This window comes from Ceratina calcarata, unplaced genomic scaffold (assembly GCF_001652005.2).
Source record: "Ceratina calcarata isolate Rehan_Ccalc_2016 unplaced genomic scaffold, ASM165200v1 scaffold78, whole genome shotgun sequence".
NCBI classification, from domain to species: domain Eukaryota; kingdom Metazoa; phylum Arthropoda; class Insecta; order Hymenoptera; family Apidae; genus Ceratina; species Ceratina calcarata.
In genome coordinates this window covers 285,377-300,094 of record NW_017179104.1, presented here as the reverse complement: position 1 = coordinate 300,094, position 14,718 = coordinate 285,377, and the positions used below count along the sequence as shown (strand labels likewise).

The 14,718-nt window shown below is 37.7% G+C and overlaps 1 protein-coding gene across 1 annotated transcript; it reads left to right on the top strand.

The window, feature by feature from the left end:
- The first annotated feature begins 633 nt into the window (after positions 1-633).
- On the top strand, positions 634-5,905 carry su(f) (cleavage stimulation factor subunit su(f)). The gene is given in 12 exon segments (XM_018033829.2): positions 634-828; positions 948-1,139; positions 1,223-1,255; positions 2,819-2,916; positions 2,993-3,146; positions 3,228-3,461; positions 3,547-3,930; positions 4,008-4,315; positions 4,362-4,458; positions 4,540-4,798; positions 4,869-5,003; positions 5,076-5,905. Coding segments are annotated over 12 exon segments (2,133 nt in total). The 5' UTR covers positions 634-804; the 3' UTR covers positions 5,291-5,905.
- The last annotated feature ends 8,813 nt before the right edge of the window (positions 5,906-14,718 follow it).

Sequence of the window (14,718 nt, the reverse complement as noted above, 5' to 3'; positions counted from 1 at the left end):
ATCATCATACACTAATATTCATATAACTGGATAAAAGAAAAATAAGTTGAAAAACAAGTAATTTCAGTTTTCGCAAATAGCGTTATAAAAACCGAAATTACTTTCTAGCCAACCCAGTAATACGAACTTGGTTTTCGAAGGCAAATTCGTAAAAGAAGCAAATGTTATATCAACTGAAAAAATCAATTAGTGCATATATGCATATTAAAGTAATAATAAGAAAACTTATGTATAAGCATACGAGATGTTCTGACTTGAATGCTTTTGATTGCATGATAGCAATAATATATTAAACAATGCTAAGACCAATATGCTAAAGCTTAATGAACTAAAGTACTTTTTGAAATATCGTTTTTGTTACGTACGGGATCAATGGTTATAGGTGAATGGAGTGGACATGGCTTCGACTTCTTTAATGCACTCACTGCACTGATTTAACTGCTTTTTCTTTTAAATACTTATAAACAATATTTGTATACGTTGAACTGCACATCATTACACTGAATGATAAATAAATTGATCACACGGCTTCACAGTTCGAAAAGTAATACTGACTGAAAATATCAGCTAAAAATGATGAAGTATCGAATGAAAACGATGTATCGAACGACCTCTGTGGACGATATATTGAACGTGAACGACTTCATTGCTTTGCTTACACCGCACGCAAAGTAAGGGCGGTACGGGGATTATTACATATTTCCCGAGTTGTTACGTGTTGCGGCTCGTAGTTAGTTCAATTTTCCTTATCGATACGCGGAATATTTTCATTTCAGAGGATCAACTACGTGAGGACAAAGAAAAATGACCGACGACAAGACAGAATTCGTAAGTACACTGGATAATTGTACAATTATTGGCATCGAGTTCCTCCAACCTCACTTTCTGCAATATGCAATGTGAATTATACGTTCTCTTTACGATCACGAACCTATTTTTATTCACAGGATTGGGGAAATGAGAAATTACAACGTGCCCAGAAAACAGTGGACGAATCTCCTTTCGACCTGGAAGCATGGAGCATCCTTATCCGGGAAGCACAGAATCGACCTATAACAGAAGTAAGACCAGTTTTTGAGAAGCTTGTCTCCGTGTTTCCATCGGCTGGTCGTTATTGGAAAATTTATATTGAACAAGAGGTAACACTATCTCACTCAATTATATTTAATAGAAATGATCCAGTGTCGTTTATTAATCAAGAAATTTTTTATGACTGTTCCAGATGAAAATGCGCAACTTCGAAAAGGTTGAAAAGGTATGTTAATAGTCTGAGTTTCAAAATTTAATTAAAGCACTTTATTATATATTGTTAAATTCATAGTTATATGTACCTATCAAATTGTTCGTTTGAAGTGACTCGTGATTTCAATTATCAGTTTACAGTAAAGTTCTCTTGGTGGACCTTTTTTTTAAATATAGACTCACACTTACATATGCATGTTTATTAATTAATGGAGAATGGTTGAAGTAACCATTTGTGCAGGGTAGACGTGTTCTTAACTAAATATTGGCATTTAAGGAATTCTATTTTAATTTTTAGTGCAATAAGATTACATTTAATAATGTCAGGGTACTATTAATCCATTGCAATTGAGTATTGTCGTATAATGTGATTTTTAGCACTTTCCATATTATATGAGGTGAATAAAAGTAATATTTCACCATACACAAATATTTCATTGATTAATAATTGATTTGTTGGTATATTTGGGAGGTTGTTTTCTTCGTTGAGTAATACATATAATATATAAACAGTATGTGCGAATATGTACGATTAGAAATCAACTTATGAAGGCAACTTCCTGAATGTAACAGCCTTGTATTCCTTCCTGCTATATATTCTTTACTGTGCTTAAATTATGTGACTTGAAGTAAAATAAAGTTCATCTTTTCATAAAATGTAGAAATCTTATTGAATATAACGTGAAATAAATATATTAAAAGAAGAACCAATTAGTATTGAAATGATTAAATAATATTTGCGCAGAGTATATATTTACTTCTTCGTATATAAAAGAAAATGTTCTGCTATTGTACATACTTGTCTCAATTATTATGAACGATTTTGAGACGTTTAATATTACTAGAAATTATTTCTCAAGTGCCTTGGGAATTACATCATTTTCCTTCCCCCTGTACAATATTTGAGGAATACTCTCAAGTATTGTGAAACTTTCATAGAGGTAGCATAAGGTGATGAAATGTTAAATATATTTATTCCAGTTTACATTAGAGACAAGGCTTAATCGAAACAGATGATAGATTACAGAACTCTATTCTGGTGTTCGTATCACCTTGTGTTGCTTCACAATGTCTAAATTTTTTTGTCACGTTTCGGGATCATTCATTTCTAGATCCCAAGTAGGTCAATTATGCTATTAACCCCAGTTATATAAAACAATAAATAAACTTTTTACTCAATGGGGTTCATTTTATGTTACACTTATGATCTCATATCCGGACAATTTCTTCTTAATTATTTACAATGAAAACATATATATGTTTACGCAATAAACCATTCTCAATTGATGCACTGGTGCATTATTATTTCTCCCATTACATACAAATAATATTGTAGTAGTGATTGTATTGAAAATTTGCTTAATAAATAATTGAATTTTTACTTCCTGATATTTTGATGTGATTCTTATTTGTATTATTGACCACGTTTAAATATGTGTATTTAAAAAAAAAGACTTGCCTGTAAGGGTAAGTAAGGTGGTAGATTTGTAATGTTCTTGTAGCCACATTTGAATGGACGATGGATGTTACTTTCTACCTTGTGTCATGCTTCTAAAATACTTGTTTTATCTGACAGCTTTTCCAAAGGTGCCTCGTGAAAATCTTAAATATTGAGTTGTGGAAACTTTACCTTTCTTATGTCAAAGAAACAAAAGCCAGCCTGGCAACATATAAGTAAGTACAATTAGTTGTGTGCTTGCACCCTTATTGATTTCATTATACTTTAGTTAATTCCACGATAAATTCGTAGAGAAAAAATGGCACAAGCATACGACTTTGCTTTGGATAAAATTGGAATGGACATACACTCCTATAGCATATGGAATGACTATGTTACATTCCTCAAAAGCGTCGAGGCTGTGGGCTCATATGCTGAGAATCAGAAAATCAGTGCTGTTAGGAAGGTAATGAATTACGTCTTGTTAAATTACACAGCAATTCATTTCAGATAATTCATCATTCTAATTCGATTTTATTAAATACAGGTGTATCAGCGTGGTGTTGTCAATCCTATGATAAATATGGAACAATTATGGAAAGACTATATGGCCTTTGAACAGAATATTAATCCAATAATCGCGGAGAAAATGGCTATTGAACGTTCTAGGGATTACATGAATGCGAGAAGAGTTGCCAAAGAATTGGAAGCTGTAACAAGGGGACTTAATAGAAGTGCTCCTAGCGTACCTCCAACCGGTCATCCAGAAGAAGTTAAACAGGTATTCCTCCGAATTGCTATGTAAGGTGTATTCTTAGCACTATAAACGTTATTACAGAACTCAAAAACTGATATCACTGTATTAGGTCGAGCTATGGAAGAAATATATTGCATGGGAACGTAGTAATCCTTTGAGAACAGAAGACACTTCGCTAGTTGCCCGTCGAGTAATGTTCGCTATAGAGCAATGTTTATTATGTTTGGGTCATCATCCCGCGGTGTGGCACCAAGCCGCTCATTTTTTAGAACTCAGCTCGAAAATATTGACCGAGAAAGGAGATGTAAACGCGGCAAAAAATCTAAGCGACGAAGCTGCGACGATGTTTGAAAGAGCGACGAGCACATTGTTGTCGAAAAATATGTTATTATATTTTGCGCACGCTGATTTCGAAGAAGGCAGAGTGAAGTATGAAAAAGTGCATCAAATATATCAAAAGTTCCTTGATATACCTGATATAGATCCTACACTTGTTAGTATCATTTGTCATTTCTTAATAGATGATATTTTATTGTCCCGAGCGTTTCTACTTAAAATGTTTCTATACAGGCGTATGTACAATATATGAAGTTTGCGAGGCGCGCTGAGGGTATCAAATCTGCTAGAACGGTTTTCAAAAGAGCTCGTGAGGATCCGAGGTGTAAGCATCACGTTTACGTTGCTGCTGCGTTAATGGAATATTACTGTACCAAGGATAAAAATATCGCTTTCCGAATATTTGAGTTGGGCTTAAAAAAATTCGGAGACAATCCTGATTATATACTTTGTTATATTGATTACTTATCACACTTGAACGGTAAGAATATATCAAAACGAAGACATTTAGATTCTAGATAAATTATTTGTCGTTGATTCATGTCGTATTAATTATACTTTAATTTTANCTGCGTTTAATATTTTTAGCGACATATGGAATCGGTTTTTAGAATTTGAGTCGAATATTGGAGACCTGGCTAGTATCGTTAAAGTCGAAAAGCGACGTAGCGCGGTCTTAGAGAAGGTAATTTTACGGGATTTAAAAAGCATGTACTATTTAAAAAAAATTTAATTCCTCATACGTCATATTTTACTTTATTTTCAGATCAAAGAATTTGAAGGTAAAGAAACAGCACAATTAGTAGATAGGTACAAATTTTTAGACTTGTATCCGTGTACTCCTATGGAATTGCGGTCGATTGGATACATGGAAGTATCCAGCGTAGGAAGAACTACAGTTGGTGTACTACCGCGGATACCGGATCCGGAGGAAGCTATGGCATCATTACCACGACCTGATTTGTCACAAATGATTCCTTACAAACCGAAAGTAAATCCACTACCTGGAGAACATCCAGTACCTGGTAGGTTTTGCTTATATATTGAAAATACTATTCTTATTATCGCATATGTTCAATTAAAATTTTTTTACAGGCGGTTCGTTTCCATTACCACCAGCTGCAGCACAGCTTTGTACTATGCTTCCTCCACCTGGATGTTTCAGAGGACCATTTGTAGCTGTTGATTTGCTTATGGATGTATTTAATCGAATTCAGTTACCAGAACACGGTAAATACATTATTATTAATAATTTGAATAATAATTATGTTTAAATTCTGTATTAAAAATATTTTTTTACAGCACCGTTGCCTATAGCAGATAATGGGTGCGACACGAAGTTATTCGATTTAGCAAAATCTGTACATTGGATTGTTGACGAGAGCAACGATGGAATTAGCATCGGATCCAAACGGAGAAGAACTCGCTTAGGAGGCGACGACAGCGAGGAAGAGGATCTACCACCGCCTCCCGCAAACGACATATACCGCCAAAGACAACAGAAGAGAGTCAAGTGAATAATTGATTGAACAATTCAGGATAAGAATTCTGTATCATCTCCTATGTCTTGGAGAAATTTGATACATGTTATTATATATTTTTACATTTGCTGTTTGTTCCGAGGAGGGAACAAACCTACCATCTCTGATGATATGAAGCGTACATTACACACACTCGTGTAGGAGTAACGAGTAAATTCTTTATGTGACACAGAGCACAATATTTTGAGTACCATGTACTCAGAAATCCTATATTTACACACTATTAATTTCGTCTTTGTTCAGATGTGTTCATTTAGATGCGAAGTATGATGTGACCGAGATGAAAAGACAAAATTGGTAACGTCCAGTCCAATGGATCGAACTTAATTGTACTGTTAGCTATTTGTCATTACAAGCATAAATATATAAGAACAAGAATGAATTTTTACACCAATGTTTGTGGCAATTTGTACTGCGCGGAAAAAGAAGAAATATTTTTCAAGTTGTACGAACTATACATATATACATAGAATCGGTGTGACTGGCGATCGATACAATTTGTATAGTGCATCAGTACATCTTTAAGGATGTATTGGCTATACAGTCAATCCCAGAAGTTTATGTACTTTAGAAAAACGCATTTCCTAAACATTTTTCTTCTAACTGAAGTATTTAACGAGTTAAGTATGATTATTTGGCATTTTATTAGCATTGATAAAATCCGACCGTCCCAGCGTCGAAACGGCGTACTTTTGGCAAAAAATTTCGTTTTTCATTAATTACTCCTAAACCGTTGGACCTACGGGAAAATTGCATCAGATCTTTTTTGTAGAGGACGATGAGATCTACAATCTCCATGTAAAAATTTTCCGCTAGCCTCAATATTTAACGAGTTATTGATGAAAAACGAAAAAACAGTTTTTTGCAAATTACTCGTTAACTATTGGCGCTAGCGAAAAATTTTTACACGGAAATTGTAGATCTCGTCGTCCTCTATAAGAAAGGTCTGATGCAATTTTTCCGTATGTCCAACGGTTTGGGAGTTATTGGCCAAATACGAAAATTTGGAAGAAATTGAAGGGGTGAACTCCCTTGAACAATCTCGGAAAAATCGAAAATTTTTTTTTGTTGTTTATTATTAGCAATGTTCTTGCGACGTCTGATTTCTTTTTAAAAAATGCGTTTCTAAAGTGCATAAACTTTTGGGATTGACTGTATAGCCAATACATCCTTAAATTGTATTATAAGTAGGGTATTATTCTACGCGGAATCTACATGTAAAATATGCGAACGAAGGAAGGATAATTTGTTTTTTTTTTATTCACGAAAAGATTTACCTAATTGTACGCCGGATTAAGAAAAATATTCGGGAAGGTATTGATTTGATATCCATAACTCTGTTAATTCCATAAATTTGTTATAATTTCTTATAACAAATTGATTAGCATATTTTATACTTTCTCCAAAGATTTACATGTACGTTTTACTTCGTTCTATTGATAATTGATCATTTTTCAAAGCTCGAACTGTAGGAACAATGTCTGAGAAATTTTTCGTATGTACTTGGCTCACGTTATAAGTTTCATCTGTATAATTTAATGTACAGGACCAATAAAAAATCGCCGCGTCCTAATACAATTTTCTTCTCATGAGCATTTTTATTTTTTCCCTATCACAAAGCAGAACGACCGAAGGCTGATAATTAAATGCATGTACGATTCGCCGTCGTAGCTATTTCTATATGTGTAGAGACTGTAGTTAGCATACATAACTGCTCAATGAGGGTGCAATTAAACTTTGATCACTATAACTAGTTCGAGTGGCTGTTAATGGTCCTCTTGGGAAACTGTAGATTGGGCTGTGAGCTGTGAGGTACGAAAATTGTTGTTCTCTCGCACCGGAATTGTTTTGAAAACTTCAGAAACCTGCATGTCGGCTTTCGTCAACAGAATTTGGCTGCAAGCCATTTATAGTAAATTGCGGTCAAGCTTGATCAGTGACAAATTCATTTTTTAAAAATATTACAGAATAAAATTTTGGTCAAATAAACAATTTAAATTCGACAATATCGACATTCCAAGTTTGTTGCCGCGATGATAGGTCGAGTCAGTAGCAGGGTTTACGGAATCCGGAGGAATCTCTATTACACGGCTATAAATCCTCGTACGTTCAATGCGTACTTGTGGCATAGTTCTGCGCCCATCTATCTTAACGGAAGATACCTAACATTTGTACACTTCTAAAAGTAGCTAAACTAATGTCATTCCTTCCGAATGACTGAGCTACGTTTTATACCAAGATATCGACGCATCCGAACATATTTTGCATACTTATTCCATAAACCAGAAATTTTTAATAGGAAAACAGGATTGAAAAGAGCTATGCATTATCGAGCATTGTATATCGTTAGATCAATAGAAATTAAAAATATAATTGAACTTGGGAAAAGAAAGAAGAATAAGATATTTCAATTATTCCGTTTTCGTTCGGAACCACGCTAAGGTAGATCGTATCTCTTTGGAAGCCTCCTAATATCGTGGTAATTTCATGCAGAACAGGGAAACTCCACTCGCAGAGATCCTCTCAGCCACCTGAACCCTGGATCCAGGTGTTTCCGTATCGATTCAATAATACCCTGCCACCGCGGCATTTAAATGCTTAACGTTTTACCATTTCGTATTCTAAAACGCTTTTAGTGGTCCCACAGACTTGGGTTCATCTAAAGGTAAGCGGTTTAAGATAAAGTGACATTACAGTCTAGGACTTTTCAATAGGCGTTTATTTGTCAAACTTGTTTAATTCTACGGAAAGCTTCCTTTTTGAGACAATTGATTTTCAATTGCATTACATTTTGATTTCATACATGTTTATTATAATTGTATAAATCCAAAAACTGAAATATTTGATTTAACCAATTTTTATTTATTTCATGAATCAACTTGCAGGAATTTCATACGTTATAATTGGTAAACTCGATTGGTGAATGTAGGTACCGTGAATTATTTGGAAAACACGTTCCTGATACATGTTCCAGTTTAATTAAAATTGTTATTTGAATGTAATTTTCTGCATCATGTATTGCCAGAATGTGCGGCTCTGTCTGCTTTTATATGCTGCAACCCATTATGCTAACGGCTTCTTAACGAGCCTCATGCGTGGCACAAAGTACAATAGTTTGGTGCAGTTCGCCTCGTTTCTACATTGATTAATGTAGTTGCCATCAAGTTCATAGTCGTAGCTTTCAGGAGTAGGAATTTGAAGAAAATGAAACTGCCCTAAACTGTCAAGCATGAAAACTGAAACCCTTTCTCAGCATATTCTACTAATAGTTAATATTTCTATACACAATACACATTGTGCTCTTACTATAGTTTAAAAAATTCGTAAATACAATTATAACATTTGGAAAACTGCAAATGCTGGATAAAAAGGGAAATGACAGCGTGACCCTGTCTCAACTTATAATTTTCAAATCGTCACTTAAACTTTTAACTACCAATTTTCAACTAGCAACTGTTAACATTCTGTTTCTAACTTTCAGAATTTAACTGTTAACCATAATGCTCGGCTTTAACTGCGCGGGCAGCGTAACTTCAACTATATACGTTGAAATTCGCATTTCCAATTGTTCTCTTGCATAGTTTCGAACAAAAGATAGTTGGGCCGTTGAAAATTGAATACGCGAGTTCTTTGCAATGCCCGTAGTACGCGTATCTTATCGGAATCGTCTCGAAATTGATACCGATTTATTACTCTCGAAGTGAACGTATTAGGGAAATTCGGCGGACGTTCTATCTCCGGCATCCCTTGATACATATCTTTTTCGAAGTTGCACGAGGAGAACGAAAGATTCCCATTGTTACTAAGACGTACGCGAGGAAATCCCGGTTCGGATCGGTTCCAGTTGCCTCCGGCGAACTATCGAAACATAGATTCCGGCGGACTCTCCGCGAGGTTAACGAAGATTTTACAAATTACCGTCACCATTAATTCCGCAGTGAGAAAATTTAGGTGGGCGTCCTATCCACCGGGTAGCTAACCGCCAGGGACGCAACTTGGGGAGCTCTTTGAAACTTTGGTTCTATCTCTGGAGGAAGACAAATGACAAGAGCCGAAAGGAGCTCGTGAAACTGGTATTCGGCCTTTCATAGAACGCGAAAGCATAATTCTCTCACTACGGTGTGAATGAGCTATCGCGAGATAGCGTGTAAGAGTAATTCTTACGGCAAATCGATGAAAAAGTACAGGAAGAGAGTCACTTTCGGCCACGAGAAGAGGGCGAACATTTTTATCTACTTCCGTGCCGAATAAATTAATAATCTTCTAACTGCGCCAAACGATGCTTTTATCTCGTGACGCAGAAAAGAGGAACGAGGGTATTCGGAATGAAAACTACTTTGAAAACTTATTAAAGTGTATTTCTGATTAAACGAACAACAATCTTTTTGCTAAATTAAGAACACCTGCTATCAGTGGACGATCTACTCGACAGATGCAATTAGACAAAGCGACTGCGGCTATTATGCGTAGAGATATCTGCAACGAACGTGTCAACAGTTAACTCATTTATGCGAGCTTTGTACTTTTCACGGCACACGTGGATTTATACATATGCATATACCCCTGAAAGGCGCGACGCTATAATAGACGTCCCCGGTGACGATATTAGATATCGGAAATCTGATTCAATAGCACTCGTCATCCGGGTCGACATCGTTATCTTGACAATAGCTCTCCTTCTCTCCCACTATCTATTTATCTCAACTACGTCTCGCGATAATGGTGTTTTCCAAGACCGAACAGTTATGGTTTCGATCAACTTCGAGTCCCCTCAACCCTTCTAATGATGGGGCTGATTCACTCGGATCCGACGAAGACGCTTAAACCGGGAAACTACGGAATTCGGCGACCAGCGATGTTTTCTTATTTTTCTCCCTTTCCAATCTCGTTATGCTTGCCCGAATTCATCTCTCTTATTCCTCATACACGTGATTGGCGCAATCGACTTCACTGCATTATTTATGTGTCGACGCCACGTTATCCTTCGTGAGGTGTGCTCGTTCAGTTCTCGATACTGATATTGCTCCAAGAAAGGAAGCCGACTAATGTATTAATACGCCAGACGGAAATGGGCAACGGTGTTAACGCTACGCTCCCCGATTTACCGCGATGAGTAACAAGGGTGGATTATGATGTTAATTCGAGCAATTGAACGCGGATTATCGATCGTTGTAGATAACATCGCTTTAAGCTCGTCGACTTTATGCATTCTCTGTAATTCGTGAATAATCCATATTTTACTTTGAACCAATTTTCAAATGCATAAGAGAAGTCTGTAGCTGTCTGTGTATTCACAATATCTTATTTTTATTTTCAAATTGATTGTCCCCTCGGGTTATTGAATAAACAACGGATTGTAAAGAATTATTTTGTATTATGAATGATATCCTTCTCTCGCAATGTATCGTTAATCCTGCAGATTTTCAGACATTCGCACGGCCACTGAAGTGTGCATATTGGCAGAAGAATATTCTGTAAATCCGATTCCATTGTTCCAGCTTTCACAGTAATAATATTTCCACGAAACAGAATGGAACGTATGTATAGTTTATGAAAGTACAGCAGGATTTCAGGTTTTCCTTGCTGTTTATTTGAAACATTGATTATACCAGCCGCTTCCATCTTCGTTGCGTAATGCTCGACATAATTATCCGATCTCCTCTCTTGTCGCGCGGTACGTTTTACATTTCTGGAATGCTTGCCGCGCGAACAGATGTGGGTCGAGACTTTTGGGACTCTTTGAGCGAAACAAGGAAAGCAGAGATAAATTATACCTGAATTAACGATCGTTCTGAAAGCGTAATTTAAGTTGCCGGACAAGAGACGACGGATTTAACCGGTGTCCCAGATTTCCCAGTACTTCTTTTCATACCGTCAAATCGAATCTTCGCTTATTTCATTCATTTAAACGACAGTACGTGACAATTGCATTATCTCACTCATTACTTGTTTAAAATAATCTGTATCAATAATTGTCATGTCTCTATTCTGATTCTATTCCGTATTTTATTACAAGCTTGTTTCTGAGCATTCCCAGTGCTCGGAGTTCAACGTCCCAGTGTTTTTCTCATTATCAGGTAAAAAAAAATTTATCTCGAGGAATATCAAGTTTACGATTGGCGACAGTAAAAGGGGATGTCAACTGTGGCAACGTTAACGATCGTGAAAGCCCGTTGATGGGAACTAGGCACTGATGCGAAAAATTCGTTCATTTTTATGTTTTTACGCGGTCAAGTGTTTACAACCTTTCTTGCAGTGCATTACCGTAGCGTCACCGGGAACTCTTGCATCCCCCAAATTGCCCTCGTTCATGAACTATGTATAATTTTTTTCGGACGATTTCGCTGTTCACGCATTATGTAGTACTTTTACCGCGTCCCTTACGAAGTGCACGAGTGCATCACAATCATGCTTTATAGTAATTTAAAAGAATGAACCATTTTCTCATATTTCTTTAGACTAACAAAATTTTCTTCTGTCACATTTTACACTTTCTATTGAGCGAGTCTACTAAAAGTTGAATAACTGGGATATCTATTAGAAATAAACGGAAACCAAGAGTAAACGTGTGGAGCGCTCGATTATATTGTTAATTACGTGGACGTTATTTAATTGTAATTACACCGATGCTCGTGCCGTTAATATTAATTACCCGTCGTGTCTCGCGCGCCCGTTCTATAGTATGTATTAATGACGTGGTTCATCTCTGACTGATGACGGGCTTATCCCCTACATATCCATTTGTCGTGGCCCGGCAATATTTACGTGCCAGATTCACGTCGTACGACTGGCTCTGATGGACAGTGTCAGGGATATTAGCGGTGAGAACGCATCGCGCGTCTCCGCGTTTGTCCAAGAAATTGACAGATGCACGCGAACGCCCGAAGACGTAATGAAAACGTACAGCGTTCCGTAAGAATTTATCAACGCCGCGGATGAAACCGTCATTCGACGCTTGAATGGGTCCAGAATTTGGCTCGATACTCGGCTCATTTTTATTACGTTCAGTGAACAAAAACTAAACTCAAGATGAATACAACGAGTAACGAGTACAGGTGCTGTTCTATTACAGCGTTCAGCGTTTCGTGCTCCGTTGCTCGATATCTCGAATCGCGGTAGTTATAAATTTCAATGAGGACGAGAATGCATCGTTGGCGAAAAGGTATCGAGCTTCTGTTCCCGTATGCATTTGTGACCGGTGGCGCGTCCGATTGCGGCCCTTATGCTCTTTAATCCGTCGTACCGGACGATCCACGCACAATGACGATGAACGCAAAACGAAAATAACGCAAACAACCGTCGCTCTGACCATCCTCTATTTCTATACGATTTCAACTCGAACGTTCATTAAAATCTGAATCGCCGTCGGCGCGATTGCAGCTGATGCATCTACTTGACCAACGGGCCAGTCGCTCGACGTCGAGTATCATCGATCAACCTAATGCACGCGGCATATGCACACGGTACATATGTACCCATCCACTACCCCACGGGGCGCGGGTGTTTCCAACGCTGGGGTATCGGCTCTTCCAGCTGAAGCAACACCTACAATGCTCCTGTCCTACCCTGCTCGATGCCAGTTTTTGCCATAATATCGCGAGATGCAGATTCGACAATCGTAATCTCCATCGATTGCTTATTCTCTCTTAGAATCTTTAAATTAATGCTCTAAGCTTCTTACATGAATTTCATTTATGACGTATTTTAAGAACTATCTCTTGCAATAAAAATTTATGAGAAACTCATCCTATTTGCTTCTAATGCGATTAATTTATAAGACACGAGGAAGTTTTGTTATCGTTGAGTTTCAACCATCCGCTGATTGTTTCCGTTGGAAGAAGGAATTTCCTATGAATTTTCGGTCACGTAAGTTCCCTGGTTGAAGTTCGTGAGCAAATAGCGCCTGAAACTCGGGGGCCAGCATCCGGTTTCGGAGACTTCAATTTCTGAAAGTGTTACATACTTTGGTAGCCGGCGAGTGGCGGCAATCCTTCAGTTCGACGAGTAATGGAATTGGTCCGGCCAATTGTGTGGCGTGCTACGAATATCTTTGATACGAAGAATCCAAATCACGAGATCTCGCCGGGCGGAACCTACCGAAACTTTGACGACAGTTTACCTTCGCGTGGCCAAACATTTCTATGAAAATTTCTCCGGAAAAATTTGATTCATTTTCAACCGCGAGACGCATACTTAAGAGAGAACATAATTCCTTAGCTTGTTAAACTACATCGTTTTCTCATTTTTTTTTTACGATAAATAAATTACCTCGCAGAACTATGAGTACTTTGCAAATAACAGATACTTATTACTCTGCAAGACCGGTTAAGAGTTTTCGACAGATTATTTGTGAACAGGTGGTAACCTGAAGGATCCGGGAAACCTTAGGAACATATATTTTTTATTACCACAGTTTCTTATTCCAACTGCCTATTTCTCTGTCTAAACGAAATCTTTTTTCAGTTTACGAGTCCAAAGCACGAGAAGCGTGGAAGCCAACTGGAAATGAACAGTAGTAAGAGTCGAGACATGTCAGACACGAACGCGCCCATAACGCGCGCGATGAATAGTTATTTTCACCTGTAAAAAGGTCGACAAGTCTGAATCATAGCTATTTAAATCGCGTGATATTTGAAACAAATCCTCTGCACTTTTTAATTTTAAAAAGAACGTCATATTATTTGAGTAAATTTGAACTGTCCGAAGCAGTGCCACAATTATTCTGTCAGAGTTCAATCTATGTTTTCTCGAGCTGATCTTTTCACTGTTCATAGATTTTCGGCACGCGAGATTTCCTCTGCGGGGCGTCGCGATGAACGCGCAACAGTAGTATCCGAGACGCGTCAGACACGGGCCATTTGTTAAACGCATACGGGTTGGCGGGTTAAAAAATTAAGAAGAAGGTCTCACGGTACACAGTCGTTAGAGTCGGCGAAATTGATAACGCACGGAAACCCGCGAATGATAAATAGTTTCGTACGGCGTGAAGGAGCAAAGGTGAGGCGGGAAGGGCGTGGAACGGAGACAGGAAGAATGGTGTTGCTTTTGGTGGAGGAAGGAGGCGTGGGTGGAGAAGAGGAACAGGGTGCTCGGGTCTACGGGACCGGCACTATTAATCAACCGTTGTTTCGTTGTTTTCCCACGAAGGAGATACCCTGTTGCGATCACCCTCTCTTTATCATCGCTTCGACTCTCGAAGAAATTTGCGGGAAAATTAAAGCAAATATCCAGACAAACTAACGAAACGTTTAACATTAGCGCCGATTAATTGAATGTGTTTCGACGAATGAAATGTGAAACGAGACTGAAACCGATCAAGTGCGGATGTCATGCATTTAACGTTTCGAAATTCGTTGATTCGATGAATATCGTCGGAACAAGTGGCCGGATACAGAGTGTCCGCA